This window comes from Nannobrachium achirus (genome assembly GCF_963921795.1).
Source record: "Nannobrachium achirus genome assembly, chromosome: 11".
In the NCBI taxonomy this organism is placed as follows: domain Eukaryota; kingdom Metazoa; phylum Chordata; class Actinopteri; order Myctophiformes; family Myctophidae; genus Nannobrachium; species Nannobrachium achirus.
Genome location: NC_137820.1, coordinates 35,101,762 through 35,128,895, shown reverse-complemented (window position 1 = coordinate 35,128,895; position 27,134 = coordinate 35,101,762). Strand labels below are relative to the sequence as shown.

The 27,134-nt window shown below is 42.8% G+C and overlaps 1 protein-coding gene across 3 annotated transcripts; it reads right to left on the bottom strand.

Annotated features, from left to right (window-relative positions):
• Positions 1-7,452: 7,452 nt before the first annotated feature.
• Positions 7,453-26,914, bottom strand: LOC308294740 (zinc finger protein AEBP2-like). 3 transcript variants are annotated; one of them, XM_080737557.1, is made up of 10 exons: positions 26,872-26,914; positions 25,922-25,990; positions 25,358-25,620; positions 23,424-23,546; positions 22,720-22,827; positions 21,991-22,177; positions 18,896-19,048; positions 11,530-11,643; positions 9,012-9,041; positions 7,453-8,170 (listed from the first exon to the last, which is right to left on the bottom strand). In XM_080737557.1, exons 5-8 carry the CDS (start codon positions 22,750-22,752, stop codon positions 11,600-11,602), a joined length of 417 nt encoding a protein of 138 aa, XP_080593683.1. In that variant the 5' UTR covers positions 22,753-22,827; positions 23,424-23,546; positions 25,358-25,620; positions 25,922-25,990; positions 26,872-26,914; the 3' UTR covers positions 7,453-8,170; positions 9,012-9,041; positions 11,530-11,599. The 3 variants fall into 3 exon arrangements, with proteins under 3 accessions (XP_080593683.1, XP_080593682.1, XP_080593684.1); XM_080737556.1 differs by lacking the exon at positions 25,922-25,990 and having other exon boundaries at positions 26,872-26,913; XM_080737558.1 differs by lacking the exon at positions 26,872-26,914 and having other exon boundaries at positions 25,922-26,082.
• Between the last annotated feature and the right edge of the window lie 220 nt (positions 26,915-27,134).

Here is a 27,134-nt window from a genome sequence, read left to right as displayed (position 1 = left end):
TCCCACTTTCTGGACCTTCCCTCTTACAGGGAGTAGGACACGGGGGTCAGTAAGAGCTGTGTACTTATTTCCATTCCTCAACATTATAGCCCAGTAACCATTGTCAGGGTCTAGTATGATTTGTCCCTTCCTCTTGATGGACTCTCTGGCCACTCCTACATCCCAGGAAGTCTTTCCTCTAACTTGAACCTCATAGTAAAACCTTCCTGAGGAGAAGCTTTGTTTTCCTAGGACACAAACACAATCAGAGAATCTCTCTTTATTGTCCTGGAGATCCTTCTTCCCGTTTCCGCATCTCACTTGTTTTCCATCTTTGGACAGGATGAGCCAGGGATTTGCTGTTTCAGAATCCATAGTTATATCCACGATTCTTACATCTTGCCATAACCCTTGACCTAACTGTTGTACAGACTTGATGAGTATCACCTCATTCGACTCTGTTCTGATTGGATCTTTGATTTGTGTGATCGGATCTCTGATTGGTGTGATTGAATCTCTTGGTGTGTTCGGATCTTTGATTGGTGTGATTGAATCTCTTGGTGTGTTCGGATCTTTGATTGGTGTGATCGAATCAGACTTGGTTGAGAGTCCTTGTCCTTTTTCGGTGCGATTGACAGGAGAGATGATGAGAGGAGCAGAGTTTGTACCGTTACGGTTGTTATCTGGATTGAAGAATATATACAGTTTCTCAGTGAAGGTACAGCCAGTGAAAGAGTAGAGATGAACTCTTGCCTCCACATCATAAAAGGAGACCAGACCCTCCTCATAATCCACAAACACTCCCACTTTCTGGAGCTTCTCTGTTGCTGGGAGGAGGACACGAGGGTCAGCAGCAGCCTTGTACTCGTTTCCATTCCTCAACACTATAGTCCAGAAACCGTTGTTGGGTTTTAGTGTGATTTGTCCCTTCCTGTTTATAGATTCTCTGGCCACTCCTAAATCCCAGGAAGTCTTCCCTCTAACTTGAACCTCATAGTAAAACCTTCCTGAGGAGAATGTTTGTTTTCCTAAGACACAAACACAATCAGAGAATCTCTCTTTGTTGTCTGGGAGATTCCTCTTCTCATTCCCACATCTCACTTGTTTACAATCCTTAGACAGGATGAGCCAGGGATTTGCTGTATCAGGGTCCAAAGTAACGTCCACTACATATTGCTGGATCCTCCTCAGCTCAACATCACACAGCTTCTTCATCTCTTGACTGAGTCTTCTCCAGTTGAGCCACAGCTGTCCTCACAGACCCCACATAATTTGGACAGTGACAAGAGTTGTCCAGTTTTGGTGGGTGGAGAGGTTCTGATGGATGTGAAGCTGTTGTGGCTACACTTCTTAAACTCAATGAGATGAGGTTGTAAATGTTCCGCCTTCCTATCCGTTCTATAGACTCGTTGTTGGAGGATGTGTGAAATTGTTTCACTAATGTCCTCACAATCAGTGCAGTTACTTTTGAAAGGGGGTTTCTCAAATCTCACGTAATCAAATACGACATCAGACTTGCCCAAATGTGGAGTTCAGTGTGACTCCAAACTAGCACCCATCAGTGGACCCATGTCAACATGATATCAACAACATGGTACAATGCAACTAGAAAAGATGCAATTGGAAATTGCAAGTGTGGTTGCATATTTATTGCCTGGATAGCCAGTACTTCCCCCTTAGAACCCCCATAGAACTCAACTACACCAATCAGTGACGTCACCGAGAATGCTGCTGCTTCCTCATTGGCTATGTTGACTGTAATAATTTTGCTGATTCCTGATTGGCTATGTTGACCGTAATAATTATGCTGCTTCCTGATTGGCTATACACTATGTTTGTTCCGGACTAGAACAATTGTCTGGTTTCCCTACTGGCAACCACACTAACTAAAAAGGTGCAATTCTGGGAAATTGAAAGTGTGGTTGCACTGACACAAGCCACCAGAAATGTGTTCTTCTTCATGTGGGAAGCCATTTGCACATTCATGGGTTTATACTAGAAAGTTCTGTTCTTGATTAATTCTGTCTTGCCATTTATATTACATATCATGGTGTCTCTCCTGTCTGATTGGACATTATATATTGCTATTGCAAAGCTTGGCCAATGGGACCCTGGCATATGACAAACTTTGAGCCTGGACATCTTTTAACACTCCTTCCGGACCGAACAATAAATTTATGCCAGGATGTGGGCCGGACGTTGTAGCCACGCTTCAGTTTACTTAAGCCTCGACATTCTTTTTTTACTCGTTTTCTCATTGGTATTTGACCGGACAAAGCCAGATGTCCTGTTCCAGGAGCACCGCTCAAAAACTGTAAGAACAAATAACCAAGATTCATATGCATAGTAACCTAGCATCAAGAAGGGATACAAGGAGAGTGAAGTGCTAGGGGGTGTGGTAAAGTCTGAAATGGTGAGTGCTAGGGCTAGGGGCTGAGCCAGAGTCTGAAGATGGTGGTCTTTTCTGGATATAGGTGGTCTTCAGTGTATAAAAGCTGCGTCAGCTCACACATTGAAGACCACCTCCACTTCCTCTGGAACTTGACATGCGTCAACACCCCTCCACCCATCACAGACTGGACAATGGTCACAGACCATCCGTCTTCATATGTGGGGACTGAGAGGACAGCTGTGGCTCAGCTGGAGAAAACACTTGGTGTTCTCTAGCTCTGAGCTTAGTTATTTCCTGTTGCAAATATTTAACTAGAACTGCACTCTGTTAAGGTGCCAAATTGCGTCTTGTGCACAAGTAGGTCCTTTATGGCCTACTTGTGCGCCAGCAGTGTGCCATGAGGTGCGCTCACGACTGGCATCACCACTGGCAATGCCAGTGACATCACCACTAGGGATGGAGCTCGAAACTCGATAACAAATATCACAGTATCCGACTATCTGGTATCAATAAGCTTTGGGCTTATCAAGCTTGTTATCGAGCATATATAGCGGCCCATGGCGTCATGTTTAAACAATCAAGAGGTGACCAAGAAATTATTACAGTACTATTCATAATATCCAATCCAATCCAATGTATTTATATAGTACATTTTACAAACACAGGGTTTCCAAAGTGCTGCACACACAAGTAAATAAAAGCAGCAGTAAAAACATCAGCTATCAGCAGGAGATAGAATAATACAAGATAAACTAAAGTAAAATAATAAAATTAATACAAATAAAAAATCTGCAGGAGAAGCTTAGCTGAAGTGTAAAAAAATAAAGAAATTCCTACAAAATTTTAAGTGTGCCTGCAGCTCACAGAACAACAATGCTTGCAATGGATTCAGAATCATGACAAACCCCTAGTTAGACCCCTCACATCCTACTTAAAGCAGATTTTTTTCCTGGGTATTTTCCTCCTGTATAGAAAGTCGAGCCCAACTTGATAAGGATAATTCTATGGGTAAACTTCAAAATAAAGTTTGGTACCCGAGGCTAAAATCCACCGTTAGGTCCTAAAGAAGCCTCAAAAAAAGTTTGGCGCGTTTATCCGCTTCGTTTCGATAATGTTAAAATCCAGGGTTAAGCAACCACACTAAAAGAGACAGACATATTATGTAACTCTGAGAGTGAACAAATGGAACCAAATGGACCCGGAGAACAAAAAACGCACCTGTGCTAAGTGAGTGGTGCAAACACGACACACATGCACATCTCCTTGTATGGGTCGTTCTCTCCCTGATGCTAATTACTTTATGTGTATGAGTACTACAGTTTTTCCACAATTGTTAACACATGTTTCTCAATACAATAACGGCTTTCTCAAAACTGCACAAACAAAACTGAAAACCTCACACACAAAATGGTAAAACTCACACTCCCTTCCCAAGATGACGCTTAGCCATCAAATCACTTAAATGTGTTCACAAAATGGAAGTCATGTTTTCATTTGGTACACAAAGCCATATTTTCAAATGACACATACCATTCATTGAGTACACACAACTAAGCATTTGCTGCACACTACCAATCATTTACAGCACACTGAAGTGCAAAATTGAAAACACAATTGTCGAAATGGAACACACCATATGATTGACAATGACTCTTATGAGCTATTTGTCCTTTTGTAAAATGACTCAGTCACTGAGAAAATAACACTCAAACATAAAACAGCACACAAATATGCAGCCAGTATATTTTATTTCTGTACATGATTTACAATATCAGATTTAGTCATCATGCCTCCGGTTCCTGTCTGGCCTCATCTACATGAAAGGTGATGTTCTCCCTGTCCAGGCATCGCTGGAAGAAACGCCTTCAGTGGCGGATGAAGCCATGACAGGCCTCAACAGTGACATAACTACATGCCTCTTCCATGGCCTGGAGCAGTGGGACCTGGGTTTGTGGGTTCTGTTCGTATACCGGCATAGCTCAGGGGTAGAGAAACCGTTATTAGAGCACGAAGGGTTCCCGAAGGGTTCCCAGTTCGAATCCGGGCTCCCCCTGAGTTAATGTCGAAGAGTCCTTGAGCAAGACTCTGAACCCCTAATTGCTCCCGGTGAGTAGGTTGGTGCCTTGCATGGTTTCCTCCGCCACCGGTGTGTGAATGGGTGAATGTAATGCACAATCTATGTAAAGCGCCTTGGATAAAAGCGCTATATAAATGCACCATTTACCATTTACCTTCCACCTCCAAGCTGAACAAAAACTCCTCAATTGGATTGAGGAAAGGAGAATAAGGTGGAAGGTACAGAATGGAAAAATGGAGGTGGTCCTGGAACCACTCACTGACTCGAACTGTTAGGTGGAAACTTAAATTGTCCCATATTACAACATAATTGTGGGTTGTCAATGTGATCTGGTGCCACTAACTGGTCATGTAAGGTATCCAAGAAGGCAAGGAGGAGGTAGTATTGTAGGCCCCTAGGTGCACATGCCGATGCAGGATGCCATGGTGGTTCATCGCAGCTCACTTTGTGATGTTTCCTCCCTGCTGGCCAGGGACCCCAACAATGGCCCCCTGGCCAATGATGTTTCTTCCACGGCGCTTCCTCTTGACCAAGTTGAAGCCGGCCTCATCCCTGTATATATATTCATACAGTTCATTTGCTGTATCATGCTCCTGGATCCACTAAAATAGACGAGAGGATGTAAGTTACAGTATGGACTCAACACAGTAGATACTGTAATGTTAATATTATTCAGTAATATTACTGGGACTTACAAGCACAAACTCTCGCCGTATCGTGGTATGAGTTCCGTTCTAATGGGAGGACACGGTCCAGTGTAGACATGCTGACGGTGTGGATGTTGTTGAATGCAAGTTGGTCAGCCAGGATCCTAGTTTGTATTTGTTTGAGGGTTATGGTGTTGTTCTCACAACCCATATTTACAAGGGTTTCCTGTTGGGGTGTTAAAAATTTTCCTTTTCCTCCACGACGTGGTTGTCTTTCAGTCCTGCAAAATACAAATACTGTGAGCACACTGTATTCTATTGAAATGCAGTATTGTATTAAGGCAAATAGATTTACCTGTACTGTACCTGTTCTTCATCCTGAAGGTTCGAATGATGGCAGCATGGCTGGACCCTCTGGCCAGCCTCCTTCATGGTCAAACCATGGTTCAGGACATGGTCTATCGCAGTTGCCCGAATCTCATTAGATATGACAGTTATTTTTCTTTTTACCCTCCTCCTCCTCCTTGTGCTCCTCTTCCTTTCCCTCCTCGTCCTCCTCTATCTCTCTCCTCCACCACCTCTTTCTCCTCCTCTTCCTCTCCCTCCACCTCCCTGTCCTCCTCCTCTTACCCCCTCCTTCTCTGGTGGTTCATCTCTTCTTCGAGGTTCTCCATTGCTCACCAAACAAAACAGAGGCTCAAGGCACTTTTATGTTGCAGTCCTGAATGCAAATTGCTCACCAGGCTTGAATGTGTAAAGATTTGAACAGTTGTGCGTAGGATGATTTTACTGAAGTGTCTGCAACAATTGAAGCTTGTGTGTAGTGTTTAGACAACAAGGTGATGTATAATTGACATCAGACTTGAATGTGTAGAGTTTCGAATAGTTGTGTGTTGTAGGTCGGTATTTTGAGATTTTACGTGAGAAGTGTGTGCAACAACTGAACATTGTGTGTGTAGTGTTTCGACAACAAGGTGATTTGTAATTGACATCCGAGTGTGTTGTAGGTTGATGATTTGAGATTTTACGTGAGAAGTGTGTTCAACAACCGAACATTGTGTGTAGTGTATTGTATAGAAGTAGACAATAAGGTGATGTGTAATTGACATCAGAGTGTAAAGAAGGAAAATACGAGTCTAATGCAGAAAAGGGAGTGTGAAGAAGTGCCAAATCGGGTCAAGCTGTACATGAAGTTAAGGTTGTGAACATTGTGCGGAATTTTTTATATTTGCGTGGGAAAACTGTAATACACACAAAATGAAATGTGAGCTCAATAATAATAATGACTGATGTTTCGATGCTACTGCAGCTTCCAGAATTAACCTGTGTCCCTCTGCACAATTAGTACACCTGGTGATGCCTAGCACCACCCGTGCCCCTCCACCTTCACCCCCATACTACCATCAGCTGAGCTGAGACACAACAAAGACAAACACTGCCTGAGACCGAAATGTTCCACTATTTTCTGGAACTGCAATTCATGTTCCCATGGGCTATGGTGTCCCTGGGGGGACACCATGGCCCTCTGTAGCAAAGAGAGAGAGATAGCGAAAGAGAGAGGGAGAGAGACAGACAGACAGACAGACAGACAGAGAATAATATGAGAGAGAGAGAGAGAGAGAGAGAGAGAGAGAGAGAGAGAGAGAGAGAGAGAGAGAGAATGTGTTTTAAGGAGACATCTGGGAACCATTAGGGACTGGAATGTAAAAATGCTGAACTCAGCTAAAACCTCAGCTCACACGCACGCACGCACGCACACACACGCACGCACGCACGCACGCACACGCACACGCACGCGAACATACACACTATTGGGCATAGACGTCTACATTGGGCATAAAAGGCTACATTCACCAAACGTGAATGAAGGAGAAGCATATGTTTAGATGTAATTATAACCATTCAACAGACTGCTTCAAATACCTTCATTGGCATTGTGAACCAGTGCAATCCATTAATTAATTAACATCAACTCTTTATCACAGGAAAATTTAGGGAGGCATCCACATGGAACTTTTGGGATGACACTGATGTGTAAAATTATACAGATATTTATTTATCTACCCTGAGTCATCATGTATACGGTATACTGTCACTGCTCCTATTAGTATTGATGATTTTGTGTATAGTATTGTATAGGTATGTTTTGATGAATTGCAGGCTTTTGCTCGTAACAGAGTATTTCTTCATTTCAGTATTGATCCTTTTACTTGAGTAAAAACAAAAAAGTATATTTTTTCCACCACTGATCTCCCTTTGGTGCTGTGCCCATGGGTATCAGTCACTCTAGAGAACTATTTTGACAGGTAACATAATCACAACAACACATAATATGCCAATCTATCTGCATATGACGATATACATTTATTCATTTCTCTCTAAACATAATCAAACATTGATTTCTGTCTAAACATTTTCAAACATTATTCTTCTTATTTGTGAGTCTACCCCCGACACTCCTGTCAAAATGGCACCTGGAAACGCATGTATTTTGACATTCATAAATACGGTTTCTGATGACGCGTTGTAATATCATTAAACCCTGTAAGGACACAAATCTACCACTAGGTGTCACCTACTAAAATGATTCTTACACACAATTTCTTTAAATTATACTTTTGTCACTAAAGTACTGTGTCCTTGGATTGTAACATAACACGTCAGAATACAAAGTACACGCGGTATAAAAAAATACATCATTTATAATATACATATAGTTTCATACATGCATTTGCACATGAATAGACATGATTAAAATATACTTTATTTCATAGATACATAGATAACATGCAGACCTGTGAGGCGCACTGTCCCATTCCTATTGTTGTTAAACCAGTGGTTCTTAAACATTTTCATGGCAAGGACCCCGTAGCTTTGTGCGTATTCCCAGCTGCGGAAAACAAACAAACAAACAAAAACTAAATGTGCCAGGGAGAGGGGCGAGAGAAGGGAGCTGCTTGGCTGTGAGTCTTTCCTCTTCCGGTATTCACTCCTTCTAACAGACGGACGGATGGACGGCCGGTCTAGATGTGCCCCCTACGAACGAGAACCACCTTTAAGTCCAGAGAGAAGAGACTGAGGGACAGACGGGAGACATGAAGCAGAAGTGGACACACAGCAGACATGTCATAGACTGTTATTGTTCCCAAACAGAGGGTCGGGACTCATTTGTGGTTCGCGGACACATTTCTATGGTAAACATATTTTTTGTCTCCTACATTTTGTTTTAAACTATATATATATATATATATATATATATATATATATATATATATATATATATAATACCGGTATATATATATATATATATATATATATATATATATATATATATATATATTAGGGCTGGGATGCAATTACAATTTTTAATCTAATTAATTACAGGCTCTGTGATTAATTAATCGCAATTAATCGCATTTTAATCGCACATCGATATTTGACCTGAGAAGCATTTTTTTCAAGTAAAACACATTTTGTTGTACGAGTGAATCATCCACTGGGCCAAGCAAAGCGCTCTGATCGGCTACTTCTCCCTTTGCGTTTGTTGTCTCTTCTTGGTTGGTGCATCGCTATGATCGGTATGCCCGAAACTGAAGGTTCTGTGGTGCAAAAACTAAGTGCGATTAAAATGCGTACATTTTTTTAATCGCGTGAAGTTTCTGTAATTAATTAATCGCAATTAATCAGTTAAAGTCCCAGCCCTAATATATATATATATATATATATATATATATATATATATATATATATATATATATAAATAATATATATAAATAAAAGCTCTGTGCCATTCTCGTCAAACAGAGTCAGGGTGCTTATATTGTGCCTTGTTGGCTCAATGTGTATTATGTGTTATTGTGACAGTTTAGCTCCACTGATATTTTCATTTCATATTTTCATGTAGGCTACAACTCACCGTCTTTTCATATACTTATGAGGCGGAGCTCTGAGGAGAGAGAACATGAAACACACGTTAACACATTGGATGCCGTTGATTAAACAATGATTTAATTTTAAGTGACAGGGTTTTTTAATGTATTTTTTTCCTTTTTTCCGAGGCTCTGAGTAAAAGTAATCCGAGCAAATGTAATGTAAATTCTGCTTTTTCGACAGAGAAATTACAATCGCGGTAGAGGGTAGCACGGGACTGCCAGGACTTGATTACCTTGAGAGCCGAACCGAGAACTGAACCGGTTCAGTTCAGTTCCAAAATATTGACTTGTCCTTCGGGACAGGGTCGGGTAGCGTCCAACTGCCGTGGGTCTCATTCGGGGCGGTCTGAAATGCATTACCCGCAATGGTCCGAGTGGACCCCTGCTTTAACAAATATACTGTGTGTATTCATATATATTTAAACCCTTCAACTTTAATATATACAGTGTATATTGTTTTTAATGAAACATGCGTTGTAATTACGCTCCCAAATCCATATTATCGTCTGTTTTCGCATATGGAATGAGTCCCGTTCAGCGCAGCCAATCTCAAGTGCTGCACTGCTGCTGAAGTTGAACATCATGGAGGTTCAGAATCAGATTATATTCCGATTCTAGAATTTGAAAATCGTTCTTTTTCATGGCAGTAAATGATTATTATTATTATTATTATTTTTAAGCATCAACAGACTGTGGAGCTCTCAGGTGGACAGGGAGTGAGCAGGGGTGTCGCACCAAATTCTGGGCCCTGTGTACTGAAAAAATAACAGATACAAGCTCACAGCGCGGCACCGCGAGCTTGTAGATCTGCTATTTTTTTTTAATTGTGAAAATTTGTGCAAGTCTTGAACATTCCAAATCTTTCTAAGCTCTTTTGAAAAACATATGTTTCTATGTATTTGGCCACGGACCCCCATCTCAAAATCTTTAGTTGCAGGGACCCCCCAGAAGCAACATTTGAGTTAAACGTTCGCTTAAAAAAATACATATATTCAAAGATTTGCACACGTTTTCACGACTTTTCAAAAATAGCAGATCTACAAGCTTGCAGCGCGGCACTCTGTGCCGTGCTGTGAGCTTGTATCTGCTATTTTTCAATAGCTAAAGTATAACATAAGGCCCCTCCGCATTGTGACGCCCCTGCCCGGTCGCCCATGCATGGCGCCCAGCTTCGGACGTGGGTTTTGACTGTTTATATTATGTGTGTGTGTGTGCATGCGTGTGAGAGTGTTATATCTCCAGGATGACAGCCACTGTGTGTTATTTATTTTACACACTTTGTTCTGCTTTCAAGATTTATTGTGTTTTCATCTTTTACGGTCAATCCGCTCATAAAGCCGGCAATGTTTTCTCTTCTTTTTTTTACGTTAGTTTTCCATGACGTGCAGCAGCATTAGCCTGGAAACAGACCAATCCGCCTGGGGAAAAAAACTTGCCCTTGGCGAATGTGGGTCTGGCCCCGCTCAATTGTGAATCCATTTCCTCTCCCCCAAAATATGGGGGACCAATCAGGGCCCAGCATTGGTCTGGTCTAACCAATCGTGTCCAGAGCCATTTTTTTAACCCACCCCTTGGAAATGAAAATTCTGCTCGTGATTCCAGACTAATATCCGATATGCAGTGAGGAATTAGTATGAGCAACGCCAGGCTACAGCAGCATGGCACCAGTGGTAGGGATGGAGCTTGTTAATTTTTATTGATAATGAGCACCTTATCGATCCTGCTTATTGAGCCGGGCTTTTATCAAGCCCACTATTGAGCCTTTTCTAATATTGTGTGGAAAGATACTGTATGTCAACAAATTCAGAACATAACTGGTATCTTTTTTTTTTATTGGCCAGTTGTTGCGACTGTGAGTTTGTTGCTGACCACAATCTATGAAGATTACAATTGACAAAAGTAACAAATATCATTAAATATCATTAAAACAATCATTCATCAGTCTGCAATAAGTGTTAAATGGCTTTATATTGTGAATAGTACTGTAATACTTTCTTAATCGCCTCCTGTGTTGATTGTTTAAACATGACATCATGGGCCGCTATGCTCAATAACAAGCTTGATAAACCCAAAGCTTATTGATACCGGGTACTCGATAAATATGTTATTGGGTTATCGAGCTTCCCTTGTTTAGGGCTCCATCCCTAACCAGTGGTGGACACTAGTAACCAAACACATTTACTTAAGTACATTTCTTTGAGTATCTGTAGCAGTACTTTACTAAGTATTTGTATTTGCTTGGTATGTGTACTTCCCATTCCACTACATCTCAGAGACAAATACACTTTGGACTCCACTAGATTTCGAGGAAGGGGAGTGCATTTATATATCACCTTGATCTAAAGGGTTGTCACAATGCACATTATTCACCCATTCATGCGTGTGTGTGTGTGTGTGTGTGTGTGTGTGTGTGTGTGTGTGTGTGTGTGCGTGCGTGCGTGCGTGCGTGCGTGCGTGCGTGCGCGTGCGTGCGTACGCGTTTGTGCGTGCGTGCGTACATACCTGTATATGTTGGGGTCCAGGATGAATCCTGTGTCTTGTGGGAGTTGAGACAGATGGACCACTTTGGTCTTCAGCTGCGACTTCTCTGTCTCGCACACCCACACATCTGGAAGACTGCAAGACAGGCATAGAGACAGACAGACACTCAGACAGACAGGCAGTTCTCATTAACACCTTTCTCTGAACACAGCACATTACATTTACAGTACATTAACATTAGAAACGAGCATGGAGGTGAGAGGTCTTCACTCAGTGGAGCCAGACAGGCACGTGCACAAATAGACATCAGGGGGCTTGAGCCCCTGCCCTTTTATCTGTAAAAAGTGTCCTCTCCAGACCCTGAATGTTTTTACTATGGTGAAAGAAATGCAAATGCCCCCCTTTCCATGCCATATAGGCAGCATTCAAGAAAATTGCCTTGGCCAAACTCTCCTGAACTTGAATGCATTCTCTTATGTTGAAAGAATTGCCCTTTCTGTGTAGAAATCAATGCCGTATGCCACATCTCCAGTATTAACTTGATTATGCTTAGTTCAATGTGATGTCACGCACCGAAAATAGTCGACCTCCAAAGCTCACACCGCTTGTGAGCTTGGAGGTCGTCTATTCTCGATATTTCCACCAAAAGGCCCTTGTAGAAATTAGCCTCTGCCTCTTCCCTCACTTCACACTAGGTGTGATTTTTAATTTAATTTATTGATCTGCTGTAGAACAATTTGGGACTGCATGGGACATAATAAACTTGACTTTGACCTTCGGACAGACAGGCAAACTGACCCTTATTCTCTGTAGAACAAACTGTGCCACCTGGCTGAAAGATGCAGTGCTGTGCGTGCGTGCGTGCGTCTGTGCGTGCGTGCGTGTGTGCGTGCGTGCGTGTGCGTCTGTGGGATTATTTGGGTAGAAACGTTTGGAAACATGAAGGTTCAAAGGAAAGTCTCAATGTCTTCAGTGGAAATGTACATAAACCTGGACAAGAGAAGTGTTTTGATGAGATGACAGACAAGTGCAGTGTTTTGATTGGACGAGGGACAGGGGCAGTGTTTTGATTGGACGAGGCAGCTACTGTAGTCCCTATAGGTCAATAATGACTGAATGGTAGCCTGGAGCAGTGGTTGTCAAAGTGGGGTCAGATCTACAACATAAACCTATGTCTCACCTAGTCTGGGATCAATACTATTTTCGGGTTTCCGATCCGTTCGGACTCGTAGCGTGACTACCGAGAACGCATTATGTGGGGAAGAGAAATGACAATGCGACGACAGAACCAACCACCGGAACATGATTATTACTTTTTTCTAAACCGGATCACACCAGTTTAGAACGAATACCAGGCTTTCTTCCACGTGGGAAAGGCTTGTGTAGCGAGGTTACGTCCAGGGGTCATCGCCATGCTGGCTTGCGGGTCCATTTGGTTCCATTTGTAACGGGTCTGTAACTCTGAGAGTGTTCAAATGGAACCGAATGGACCATTCGGTTCCATTGGTACACTCTCAGAGTTAAGGGGGTCCTTGTAAATAAAACATTTGAGAACCACTAGTACTAGTTGGACTAATATGCCATAGTGTCGTAGTAAATAAGTGTAGTAAACATAGAAATCCTGGAAACCTGACATTCAGTAATTGGGTCTTATGATCAAAATAAGAACATCCTAACCGTAACCTCAGTAAAACTATGCCTAACCCTAACCCTAACTTTAGACCTAACCCTAACTCTAAACCTAATCCACCGTCAGACTAATGGGACGTTGGACTATCTGACGTTGGACTATCGAGATTTTGCCGTAAAGCAGAACATCTAAAACTTGCCACGGACAAGACAAGTTTGGCTACGGACACGTGTCCGTGTGCGGACACATTGATGACCCCTACCTCAGCAATTAATATAAATTAGTTATCATCACATAGCTGACATTCCTCCGGGGCCACAGACGTATGTGCAGTGAAGCACGTGGAGCTTGATATGAAAAAGCTTGAAAACCACTGCATCAAGGAATATTTGGCTTATTAGCCAGGGATCCTTTTAAACACTATAAAATACAATTGTACCACACAGTCTGGAACTAGAAGCCGGCCTGTGTTTTTTTTTTTTTTTTTGCATAGCACTAGGGGACAGATACCATCTCCTGCGTCAATGCTCCGGTTTCGGTTCAACTCGTTCTATTTTTAGGTTCCGGGGGGATGAGCTCACACGTGAAGAACTCTGTTCTTACGCACACAAAAATAAATTATCTCTGATGATTCCTGAGCGGCCGGAGAGGAGAGGAGAGGAGAGGAGAGGAGAGGAGAGGAGAGGAGAGGAGAGGAACTGTGGACGCTGGTATTCAGGCAGTACTACTCTATTCAAGTAGTACTCAAATAGTGCCCACCTCTTTTTCAGTTCAATGGGGAGGGGGAGGGACACAGCGGTCAACAGCTGTCAACACAGCTGGATGTACAGTAGCCGCCTTGTCCAATCAAAACACTGCTCTCGTCCTGGTTTTTACGTACATTTCCGCGGAGGTCTTTGTTTGAACTTTTATGTGTCTAAACATTAGCCTAATTCCCATTCCCAAATGATCCCAACACGCGCGCGCACACACACACACACACTACTGTCTTTCATGTTCATTACTGTGTGTCTTGCTGTGAGGAGACCTCTCCTCCCAGGAGCAGACAGACAGACAGACAGACAGACAGACAGACAGAGAGGAGGTGAAACAGAGTTTAATGTTAACATGTCTATATGTTGTAAAAGTGTGACACCTAGTGGACAAATGCCATATGTTGTCTAGTGCAGTGTTTCTCAAATGGGGGTAAGTGTACCCCTAGGGGTACGCAGAGGTACTATACAGGGGTTGCTTGAGAGAAAATGGAAACATTCACCTTACTGTTATGTTTTAATGATAAAACATTGACACATGTACAGTATGTGAACGTGCTGCTCTGTAAAGCTTTAAACCAAGTGAAGTAATATGTTTTACTGTTACTGAATAGAAAACAGGCTACTTGCTTTTAACATATTGACATAAAAACAGGACTTTTGATGTCAGTATTTTCTAGTCAACCTGTCAGTATTTGATGTCAGTATTTCCTAGTCAAAAGTTTGAGAACCACTGGTCTAGTGCCTCTAACAATAGAGACCAAGAAAGAGAGAGAGACAGACAGAGAGAGAGACCGACAGAGAAAGAGACAGAGAGAGGGGGAGAGAGAGAATAACACTGTTGGGGGGGGGGGGGGGGGTGATGGATGGATATTATGGTTCTTCCAAAACAAGGAAGTGAAGAATGCAGAGGAGGGAGAGGTCGACCACAGAGGTCAGAGGTCAACATGTGGATGACGCAGTTTGGCGGAGCAATAAATAAAAATACTTCAGCGTAAACATGACCACTTCCCCCGCAGATGCAAGTACCATAGCAAAGCTTTGACAAACTTAAAACATTCCTTTACTTGAAATAATTTACCAGCTCAAAACGTTTTTGGACCTCTGTTAGAACTGCCGTTTTCGCAACTTCTTTGTGACACTATTATTAATTTAGGACAGGGGTCTTCAACGTTGTCAGGCCAAGGACCCCTTAGTTGAGAGAGAGAGATGAAGCAGGGACCCCCACAACCTTATCAGAGATACCATTTCGTTTCATTGTTTGACAGCGCAGTCATCAGTGTATTTTGGATTCATGTCAATTTGTTTTACAGATATTAAACCACTTGAACCGTCAATACTTAATAAACTTGACCTTTCACTCTGTACTTAGTCTGCTCTTTTTCACCTCTACACCAAAGCTCTTTGCCGAAAATAGCTGATCTACAAGCTCACATTGTGAGCTTGTAGATCTGCTATTTTCAAAAGACTGTAAGCATTTGAAAACTTGGACATTCTGCATAAGTACACTTGCTTTTTTTAAATCCAGACTTTTGTTTGTACTTGATACTTTTACTTAAAGCTATACTGTGTAAGTTGCTCAACTAGTGGTCAGTAGCGTCCGCGTCTTTCGGCCGTTTTTCGCCGCGGACAGGGCCTCACACCCCCGCGTCACCCCCGCGTCTGCCTCCATCTTGCCGAGATCTATCTTTGGAGGGGTCCCTGGTTCCTGTGCGTTCAGGCATTCCGGAGAAACGGAGTGTTTCACCCGAGTATAGATAGAGACACACGGGCGCCTACAAATATGGCCGCCCTATTGTGATAGCTAGCGACCCCACTTCAAGATGCGCTGTGATCAGAGATGGGCGAAAATACATTGAAAAGTATTTTGATACAAAATACAAATACTGGGTCAAAAAATGTATCAAAATACGAAATATAAATACAGGCCAGAGAAATGTATTTAAGATTCAAATACGTATTTTGTATTTTGAAAATACATAAATACTTTTTATAAAAATTGATGCAATGATTAGTACTTTTATAGATTGACTGCCAAGTATTAAATTAACTGGCGAGGCGAGCGGGCGCGGTCCCGTGAATTCCCCGCGAGTGTGCTAGTTTGTGCATGCATATGTGGGCGGTGAGAGATGGATTGTGTTCATCTTTGTGAAATACCGCGTGCGGTAACCGCTGACCCAATCGGCAGCCATAGCGGTGACCGCGTATCGTGTGGAAGGCACTTAAATTGACCATACTATGGTGTTAGTCTTGAGCAGGCTGCCTAAATGTTTACCACTGTGTGCCAGTGTGTGAGAGCTCAGGCCAGAAGTGCCTTCCACACGATAAGCGGTCAACGCTACGGCTGCCGCTTGGGTTACCGCACCGCGGTGAGACACAAACACACTTGCTCAGTGAGTAAACGCCACAAGTTATTTCACAAAGATGAACACAATCCATCTCTCACTGCCCATGTACGCATGCACAAACGAGCACGCTCGCGGGGATTTTCACGGGACTGCGCCCGCTCGCCTCGCCGCCTCAAAACTTCGCTGCGTGGCAGAAATAGCCGCCCGCCTCTCATTGAAAATGAATTACTAGGAGGCGGTGACCGCGTATCGTCTGGAACCCACTTTACCGTTATCTTCTAAAGGAACTATGGCATGAGACTGAATGCACAGTTGCCTCTGCGCCAGTACTTCATAGAGTGCAAAACCCGCTCTGCCAGCCTTATAATTACTAAAACTGCACTCTGTTGAGGTGCCAACTTGCTCCTTGTGCACAAGTAGGCCATGTATGGCCTGCTTGCACGCCAGCAGAGCACGCCATGAGGTGCGCTCACCACTGGCATCACCACTGGCGATGGCAGTGATATCATCACTGACATCACCAGGAATGCTGGTCCCTCATTGGCTGTTAATGATGACATTGCCAGAAATGCTGGTCCCTTATTGTGCTACATGCTTAAACACACACAGCTACCTACCAACCTACATACATACATACGCAGATGAACGCAGTACTTGCGCGCAAGTAATTCGAAATTGTAATCATAATGCACAATACATTTGAAGCAAACCAAAGTCAAGTGCTATGGCTGTATCACACACAAACCAACAGCAAATTAGATTGAAAGAAAATGTGTCTTTCCCCCTACAGTTTAAACCTTTGTGAATGTTTAAAATGTGTCCATTTGAGAATAAAATTACATAAAAAGTATTTTGTATTTCAAATACAGAAAATACTAGACCTGAAAGTATTTTGATACAAATTACATCCAATTTTTTCCGTCCCAGCCAAATACAAATTACAAAATACAAAAAAGTATTTCAAATACGTATTTCAAATACATGTATTTCAAATACTGCCCATCTCTGGCTGTGATTGGCCGGCAGTGTATAACCCTCGCTGTGATTGGCCGGTAGTGTATGATGACGTCATTTTGCCGGGAAATCCCGCCCCTGTCACTGCTAGAAGAAAATATATACAAGAGAAGGCTTCAGAAGCTGAAAATAACGGAGTGGGTGTTCTAAAACTTTAGCGATTTAAGAGTTAGGACAATTTTAAGATTTGTTTTATAAAAAAAGTTACATGGTATAACTTTAAAGGTAGGGTAAGAGATTTCATTTAATTAAAACAATAACAAAACTATGTTCTGAGAGCACTAGTTACTATAGTGTTATGTTCTGAATAGCACTAGTTACCAGTAAGACTCCCTAATCGGGAGATAAGCGACCGTTGGTCGCTTATCTCCACAATCTGTCGGTAGATAATGCCGGTCTTATATAAGGGTCATACTGATGTCAGCAGTGTGATGTCATACTGATGTCAGCAGCTATGTCTCTATATATGGAGTTATATGTTGTTCGTGTCCAAATATGGGGCTTGTGAGGTCAGACTTAGTGAGAACCCGTCGGTTATCTCCATATATGGAGGGATGTGTTGGTTATCTCCATATCTGGAGATTCAACCTTCAACGTGTAACTATGGCTACCTAACGACTAGCCACATGACGTGAAGGTGAGTGAGGGTCTTTGTAACAGCCACCCCCAGATTTCCCGTGGAAATCTGTACAATATTGAGAAGGCCCGAACGGAAACTCTTAGTCAACTGGCCACCCCATCAAAGAGTAAAGGGACATCAAGGCCTCTCTCTTGTCAATGGGCTGGTGTCGTCCACCCAGTACGGGTTCTAGTCTGAGGTGATAGCCTGCAACCCCGTTAGTAGGCAGGGGTCCCGACAAGCCAAGGGGTCGATTACACCAGCTTCCTCCTGCCGCGAAGGGTGCCAGCATGACTCACACCATCCTTCCTAGACGATTTTGACATCTTGTTACTAATCTGTCGGTAGATAATGCCGGTCTTATATAAGGGTCATTTGTGTACGGTGTGATGTCATACTGATGTCAGCAGTGTGATGTCATACTGATGCGGAGATATGAGCAGGGCAAAGGTGTGACGTGTGACGTGTGACCGACCAACGGACGGACGGCCGGTGGAGGTTTTGATACTAAACTGCGACCTGACGGTCGCAACTATAGAGTGTTATGTTCTGATAGTTACTATAGAGTGTTATGTTCTGATAGCACTAGTTACTATAGAGTGTTATGTTCTGATAGTACTAGTTACTATAGAGTGTTATGTTCTGATAGCACTAGTTACTATAGAGTGTTATGTTCTGATAGTTACTATAGAGTGTTATGTTCTGATAGTTACTATAGAGTGTTATGTTCTGATAGCACTAGTTACTATAGAGTGTTATGTTCTGATAGTACTAGTTACTATAGAGCGTTTGGCCCATATTTTGACTTCAGCCTTGTCCCCTGCGAGAAAAAGCAGTTTCAGTTTTGGCGGAGGAGACAGGTTTTCCTCCAATCGGGATAGAGTGGGGCCTTCCTCCAATCATGGTCAAGTGGGCGGGCGGGCCTTACACGCACAAGGCCCGCCCCCACTTATGATTGGAGCAAGGCCCCTGCCTGTCACCTACATGAAAAGTGAAACTGAAATTAAATCACTGTCAGACTCACGGTGCTGTGGAAGACGACGCTGTGTCCGTGTCCCAGGGTGTCGGTGTCCGTGTCCCAGGGTGTCGATGTGCGTGGCCAGGTTGAGACGCACGATGCGGTCGCCGATCACGTCCATCGTCTGAGCGTCGAAGAAGTCGTGAGGGGTGTTCATCGCTGGAGAGACACGCAGGCAGGCAAACAGGCAGACAGACAGGCAGACAGACAGACAGGCAGGCAGACAGACAGACAGACAGACAGGCAGACTGAGATGAGATGAGATACACATTTCTATTACTATACCTGTGACTTGTATCAACATTTTAGGATGGTTGATTTTTTTTCTTTTTTTTTGTGCACTTCACACTAGGTGTGATCTTTGTTTTGTTTTTAGAAAACAGAAAAAAGAGGAAGGAAAAAAACTGATCCAAAACAAAACTAATATGATATTTCTTAATCATTTCACCCAAAAGGTTTATGACTATTGACATAAAAATAACACTGTGTGTCAGTTAATGAGAGGATTAAATAAGATAAACCTTACTAAGACCCTGTAACTTAGCCCCCCAAAAATTGTCTATTTTGGCCTCCTTTTAGTCATACTATGGAGTAGGAGCTAATGCCACCTGAAAATAGTAGAGCTATTTATTTTTAGGTATTTACCGTTATTTACGATGCCGACCAGAATTGTTGATGTCGTCAGAAGTACAGTAACACAAAGGTGTGTGTGCGTGCGTGTGTATGTGTGATACAATTAAAGGTGGAGCTTAAATCAAAAACTCCAAACTAGACGGAGCGGCGCTCAGTGGGGGCGCCTATCTCCGCCAGGCCGGGTTGGCCTACCACATTTTGATGACATCAGTCCCGCTGATATATTGAGTTTCCACATGTCTCCAGACTGGCCTTCCAAGTATGGGACTTCATCCCATAGCCTGGAGGGACGCTGAGTCTGAAGTTATAAGTTCACAGAATACACATCACACATACGTCGTCTACAAGCCCACTCTCTAGGTCGTCCTCAGACGAGCCCTCCATCGTTGTTTCCAGTCATCTCGGTTCTCCATACATCTGGCCAGCTCATTGGTGTTCTGTGTCCCTACGTCTTCCTTGAGTACGTCCACTTATGTTTTTGTGGGACGTCCTCGCGACCGGTGCCCATGTGTTGGCTCCCACAGTACCAATTTGCTGGCTGGAAGCTCCTGGTGTCTTTGGCAGTGTCCTGCTAGTCTCATTCTTCTGGTGGCAATTTTCTCGCTTACCCTTGGTATTCCCTCATACAGGCTCCTGTTGGTAACATGTGCACTCCTGTTGATGTTGAGTACTGCACGCAACATTCTAGTGTAGCACCCATCTAGAGACTTCTGCAGGGTTGGCTTCAGGGTCCAGCATTCACTGCCATAGAGGAGAACAGACTCCACTGTTGCAAAGAAGAAGCTAAGTTTGATTTGGCGGGGGAGGCTAGAGTTCCATACACTGTTCATGCCGTTCAGGGCCCTCCAAGCGAGTGCCTTCCTTACTTTAAGGTCTTTCTCAGTTGAGTCGACCCATGCGCCCAGGTACTTGAAGTCCTTGACTTCCTTCAACACAGCTCCTTCTGTTGTTGTCGGAGGTGAGTGATCAGGTAGGTTATAGGTGATAACCTCAGTTTTCTTAGCATTTAGCCTGAGACCAACTTTGGCACACTCTATCTCCACCCTGTTCAGGAGTTCTTGTGCTTGTTCCATGCTGTCGGAGAGCAGGCTGATGTCGTCCGCATAGTCCAGGTCTGTCAGAACTACTGCGGGATGCCGCCTTGACCTCCTTGGTGTTAGCGTGAAGCCAAGCTCTTGTTCTCGTCCACCTATGGCTTTCCTGAGCGCATAATCTAGAACTATGATGAAGAGGTAGGGGGCTAAGCTCACAATGCGTTGTGAGCTTGTAGATCTTCTATTTTTTGAACAGCCAATGTATAAAATGTTTAGTAATAAAACATAGTACAGTATCTACTATAAGAAACTTTTAACTAAAGTTTTCAAATAATTGGAGTGGAGTAAAAGTACAATATTTGCCCCTGATATGTAAAAGTATTGAAAAATGTACACTCAAGTAAATTACTGAGGATCCCCAATGATGATGTCATTGGTAGGAGGGTTTCTGAACTGTCCACAGCCCTCCTCTGAGACAGACTGAGTAGACAGAAATTGTGCCATAGATAAGGCTGAAAATAGCGACTTTTTTGTATCTGTACTGCACCTATTTTGGATACTTTCACATTACATTCAAAAACATATAATATATGTCTATATATTATTGTACTTTTTACTCTACTACGTTTTTAGGAACTAGGAAGTCTCTTGCACACCTACAAAGGCGACAGGTGTGTTGAGGAAAATACCAAAAACTAAAAGAATTAAAAGAATAAAAATAAATAAAAAATAAAATAAAACAAATCTTTTAATGGGAAATTACAACTTTTTTCTAGACCTTCATCAGGCTATATTTATGTTCAAGAATGAGAGAGACCATATTTTAAAGGCTGACAAACCTAAAAAAGAAAAACGTTGAATTTCACATTTTTTTCCAGCATTTGAAGACAGTGTGCAACATTTTTGCAAAATCTCAGCAGTGCATTGATATACTCAAATACATGAATACTCAAATACTCATTCCCTGCCAAACCGAAGTTTCCCCATTTGTGCAAAACTGGAAACGGACACATTTCCGTTTCCGGCTGTAGGCAGGACTAACCGATCATCGACTTCCTGATCCTGTTTGCGTTTGCTTACTGTGTAAACACAGCTGAAGCTAACTTGGGAACGAATGCACGGATTTCCAAGCGTATTTTTTTGTTTGAAAGCTGTGAACATGTGGTGCATGATCCCTACACGCCCATGTTAAAAGGTAAGAAAAGTCCGGCAGTTTTGGACTGCCGGACTTCAGCCTCGTTCAATCCGCCCAGCCGTCTGTTTTTTTTTTTTTTTTCACAACTCTGTGACAGATACGCCTGTATTTTACAAAAGATTGCGGTTGGAAATAATTGATGGATATTTTTTCTATACAATCGCAAAGGTAAGCTACTTTTGAGATACTTTGATGGCCGTTTAAGACATCCTTATGTGACAGTAAGAGAGTATACGTACGTAAAGACTGTTCCTCTCTATTCTTCATCTTTGTCCTCTTTTTAAGCCCTGCCTTTCTCGGTGAGTCCTCCTTCGCTTTGCTCTGACTGGCCAGCTTGGACGTGCTCTTCGCGCTGAAGTGGCCGGGAACGTGGCGCGCCAGCCCCATCTGGCTGGCAAAGCTGGAATTGCAGCTCCCCACCATGCACTGCAGGTCAGCCACAAAAAAATCCAATAGGTTACTGGTGGAAGAAGAGCTCCCATTGGTTACTTCATTGGTTCTCGAAGTGTGGTCCATGGACATTTAGGGTTATTGAGGAGTTTAAAAATGTTGCACAAATCTTACAATAAATACAATGCATTCAAGGAATAAAACCATTTAAAACCATATCAAATATAAAATCATATCAAATGTATATGTAAGTGTACAAATCTTACAATAAGGGATAAAACCGTATGACAACATTTTACATACTATATCATTATTTAACACCTGGAGCAGTGTTGGTAAAGTTCACTTTCAACATGAACTAGTTCAAGTTCAAAACTTCTAAAATGAACTAGTTCATTTCATAGTTCATAATTCTACATTTTCATGGCTACGGCCCGTATGTGACAGTCAGTGGGATTACACTGGGCAGACACACAGATACACAAACACCGAACACAGTACTTGCGCACTCTGCTGGTGCAAGTATTAATAGCCAAATAAAGAGTATTTGTTTTATTATGTCATGACGTGCGTGTTACCTTGAAGGGTTTGTCTCCGCTGTGCATCAACATGTGCCTGTGGAGCCAACTGTGACAGGAGGAAGGAGTGTTGTACACCTTACAGCCCTTCCATAGACACACATGAACCTGCACACGCACGCACGCACACACGCATGCACGTCACGCGTGCACGCACGCACGCACGCACACACGCGCACACACACGCACACACACACACACACACACACACACACACACACAAACAAACAAACACACAAACACACACACACACACACAAACACAAACACACATGCACGCACGTTCAGAGGCAGATTGTGATAAATGATTCAGTTCAGCTGTGAATTGATTTGGACTGAAGCCACACATTTAAACAGAATCAGTATTAGCCGACCTCTGGTCATTTGTAAGGCACACATAGCATACACATAGCATACAAATTTACATAATACATGTCATCCAACACACACAAACACTATTCTGTATATGTACAGTACAAAGGAGGAAAAGTACAAAATGTGGAAAGAATTGTCCTGTGTTTGTTCTAATCATAGAGTAGAGAGCGGATAGCCCCGCCCTCAGCTATTCATTTCAATGCAAGTTGCTCAGGCTGTGGGCGGTGCGGGTTATGAAAAGACCTGACCCGCACATCACTAATGTGTAGAATGCAGTTTCCCGACGTCTCCCCTAGAGGGAGCCAGGGGACGACAGCGATGTGAACTGACCCGGCCTCTCTGCCCGTCAACGTGGGCACTCCTGATGTGTGCGGCAAGCTCAGAGCTGGAGCTGAAGCACTGCAGACACCGCTCCCACAGGCAGGGGTACGCACACGGCTTGGGACCCTCCAGCTGGAACCAGCAAAATAGAACATTTTAGATCAGTGTTTCTCAAAGTGGATTTCAGGGACTCTCTAGGTTCCTTTATGGGGGTCTAAATTGACCCTTACAATTCTGTAACTTTGACAGTGTACAAATGGAACCAAATGGACCCTTGGATTTGTACACTGTCAAAGTTAAGGGGAGACCTTCAAATTTCAAAGTTTGAGAACTAGATGCTATTCGGAGCACTTGTTCCCAAACAGTGGGTCTGGACCCATTTGGGGGTCGCAGACACATTTTTATGGGTCCCTTTGTTTTTGCTTTCTTACATTTTGTTTTTTAATTATTATTATTACAAATATTATTTAAAAAAATATATATATATATTCCCAAAAAAGGAAACATTTTCTTGTTTTTAACACACACAATATTAAGATTTCTTTTTCAGTAACTTCATGAAGAAATCTAAGAAATATCTAAGAAATGCCATAAATTAGAGCACAAATGTTTAATAAGTAGTGAAAATAACGTCTAATCACTCGTCTCTTTTCATAGATAGCAGGTTTGTTTGACATTACACTGTGAATGTGTAGCGTTGTGTTGGTTTCACGTTAATGTGTATGTGTCAGTTAACCACTTAAACCCTCAGTATTTGGAAAACTTATACTTGGGCTGCTCTTTGCTGAAAATTGCCCATCTACCATTTTGGGCTAATGTTCCTCTCAGAATAGGGATGCTAGGGTTCTGTGGGGTCCTGAACCCCCTACTGAAGACCCCAGCATGAACACAAAAGTACAGACGTGACATTTTTTGACATATTATTTAATATTATACTGTTAGACCGGTTAGCCGGTTAGCCGCTTAGCTTTAGTGCCGAGTAGGTGCTCCCGTTTCGCGTCTGTTTTCCGCTCCGTCGCAGAAATAAACGGCAGATCCGCGAGCTTGTAGCGAGCTTGCGGATCAGCCATTAATTTTTATTTCTGTGTCTGCGTTTGGGGGAAGGTCGGCGGTCGACCTTTTTCTGCCGGACGTGGACAGGGTCGCGCTGGCTCGCAGGTTGAAGAACGGCAGTGTTGCATTGGTGAATGTAATTAAAATGAAGGGTTGTTTTTAATTGATGCGCCTGTGCGTGCTCCTAAACAGTCTCTGGGCCTACAGTGTTTTACTGCATGCAGGGGTGAGATCTACAAGCTCACAGTGCTATTTTTGAAAAGTTGTGAAAATGTGTGCAAATCTTTGAATATAGGCCTGTGTATTTTTTAAGCAAACATTTGTAACTCAAATTTTGCTTCTGGGGGTCCCTGGAACTAAATATTTTGAGACGGACGTCTGTGGCCAAATACATATCATTTTGGGGGTCCTTCACTTGAAAAAGTTTGAGCACCACTGACATAGAAACATCATTCAAAGACTTGCAAAACATTTTCACGATTTTTCAAAAATAGCAGATCTACAAACTCGCAGCGCGGCACCCAGTGCCACGCTGTGAGCTTGTATATCTGCTATTTTTCAATAGTTAAAGCACAAAATAACGCAGTGAATCCTTGCATCCAGAATTTGGTGCGACACCCCTGACTGCATGCAATGACCAATGCGACACTGAAGAACAGTTGGAACAGGGATGGAGCGCCAGTTATGTGGTGAGGGTGGCAACATGTATGTCTATTGAAGCAGGTGGTCTGGAGGATTCAGAAATGTATTTAGAATGGAAAATTGATCGATAAGTCTTAATCAATTCGATTCTACCCGGACCTCCCGCAACGGTTGCCAAATTAAGGGGTCAGATTGGGTGGGCTGCGAAGGCTGAGATGAGATGGTTGGGCCGATGGGTGGGAACCAACCTGTCTTCAGAGTCAACACGGCTCAGGGGCTCCCCATCTGAGGAGGTGGAGATCTCCACGCTAGATCTCCTCCTCCTCTCCTACTCCTCCTCCATCGATCCGCTGGCTTTCTCCTCCCTCCGCTCCTGCTCAGACCTCTACCAATGGACACAGTTACCAAATGAGCGTTGTGCTTGTCAGACATGCACAGAGCAAGTTCTGTCGGGAAACTCTGTGCAGTTGTTGAAGGTCGTTCATTGGGCCGCCTCAGCCCACGTTGGTAACTAGGGATGTGCAGAGAATGTTACAGGGTCAGGGGCTAAAATTTCTAAAAGGGCAATTTTGGTGAAAATAGCCGATCGAGCTTGGAGCTTGTAGATCGGGTATTTTTCAATGTGTGATGCCGCACTCAACTAAGATTCAAGACAATGCTGGAGATGCAATTCTTTCAACATAAAATGCTGCAATCACATTCAGGAGAGTTTGGAAAAGGCAATATTCTCTTGAATGCTGCGTTAATGTAAACGGAACATAGCATACATTTCTTTCAAACTAGTAAATGTCTGCTAAAGAATTGCTGCTCACCCCTCCACCACCCCAGCTACCACCGGCCTTTTTTGGATCTGCTGTTTATGTGCAGGGAATTTGGAGTCCCTATGGTTGGGGAGATGCAACATTTCAGAGTAGGCCTATCTAAAAGCAGAACCAATTCATTGCCAAAACATAATAAATATATTGCTAATTTTAAATTCAATAGAAAATATTCTATCCATTCATGATTTGTCCTGACTGAAGTATATTTACTAAAATAGCTGAACCTGTAGGCAAAGGGCCAGTTGATAAAATTGGTTTGATGACATCACACATTGTACTTTACAATACAAACCCCAAAATCAATCTTCCAGTTCTAGGCAACAGAGAAGAGGGGGATATTGGATATTGGACCGGAGATTTTTTGGGGATCGGAAAAAGACAGATTTTGGAGCTTAGCTCCTTCCAGAAGTACCAATCAAAAATATGAGTATGAGTCACCAGAACCAAGGACGGGTGTTTTTGATGAATCTATCATGGTTAAAAATGTAGTTTGATGTTACAATGAGTTTGTATAGAAAGGGGCATGTTTGATAAAATTAATATCAGATGTCGAAATACTGAATTGACCAACTCTGAAACTGTCATGACTGTTCACATGAGCCTGAGTCGACAATAAAATGACGCAACATTTGTTTTGAATGTGAAATATCCCTTTAAAGCCTTTTATTTTACCTACCGGTATGCTATTTAAAGATATAAAGTACAGACGGGGGGAAATGGAAATACTAAAGCAAAGAGAGAGAGAGAGGGAGAGACAGACAGACAGACAGACAGACAGACAGACAGACAGACAGACAGACAGACAAGCTATTTGTAGATCTGCTATTTCCCAAAAAGGTTTGAATTAATAACTTGTTCAATTACAAATGAACGGTATATGCTACAACATTGTATAAGAGCAGACATAGGTAGAGAATTCAGAAACAAGGTAAATACTGCACCTTCAGTCCCCTCAGCTGGCTTCTCCTTCGCAGCCATTTCTGCATCAGGGCGTATAACCACAACTCCTGTGCGATGCGATTGGATGAGGCCAGAGGGAGAGGCGGTCCCGATGTGACATTGTGGATCCTTGAACCAATCAGAGCTGGTTGTAAAAAGGCAACAACACTCCAACAGGCTGTGACTGGGTGAAGAGGGAGTTCATCTGAGGACACAGAGAGAGAGAGAGAGAGAGAGATACAGACACGCACGGTGCGCACGCACG

Coding starts and splice junctions, on each gene's coding strand:
- LOC308294740 (XM_080737557.1), bottom strand. CDS start 22,752: ATGTTGATGCACAGCGGAGACAAACCCTTCAAG. Junction 22,178..22,719: donor GCGGAGACAAACCCTTCAAG/GTAACACGCACG, acceptor GCTGACCTGCAG/TGCATGGTGGGGAGCTGCAA. Junction 19,049..21,990: donor TAGAGAGGAACAGTCTTTAC/GTACGTATACTC, acceptor GTGTCTCTCCAG/CGATGAACACCCCTCACGAC.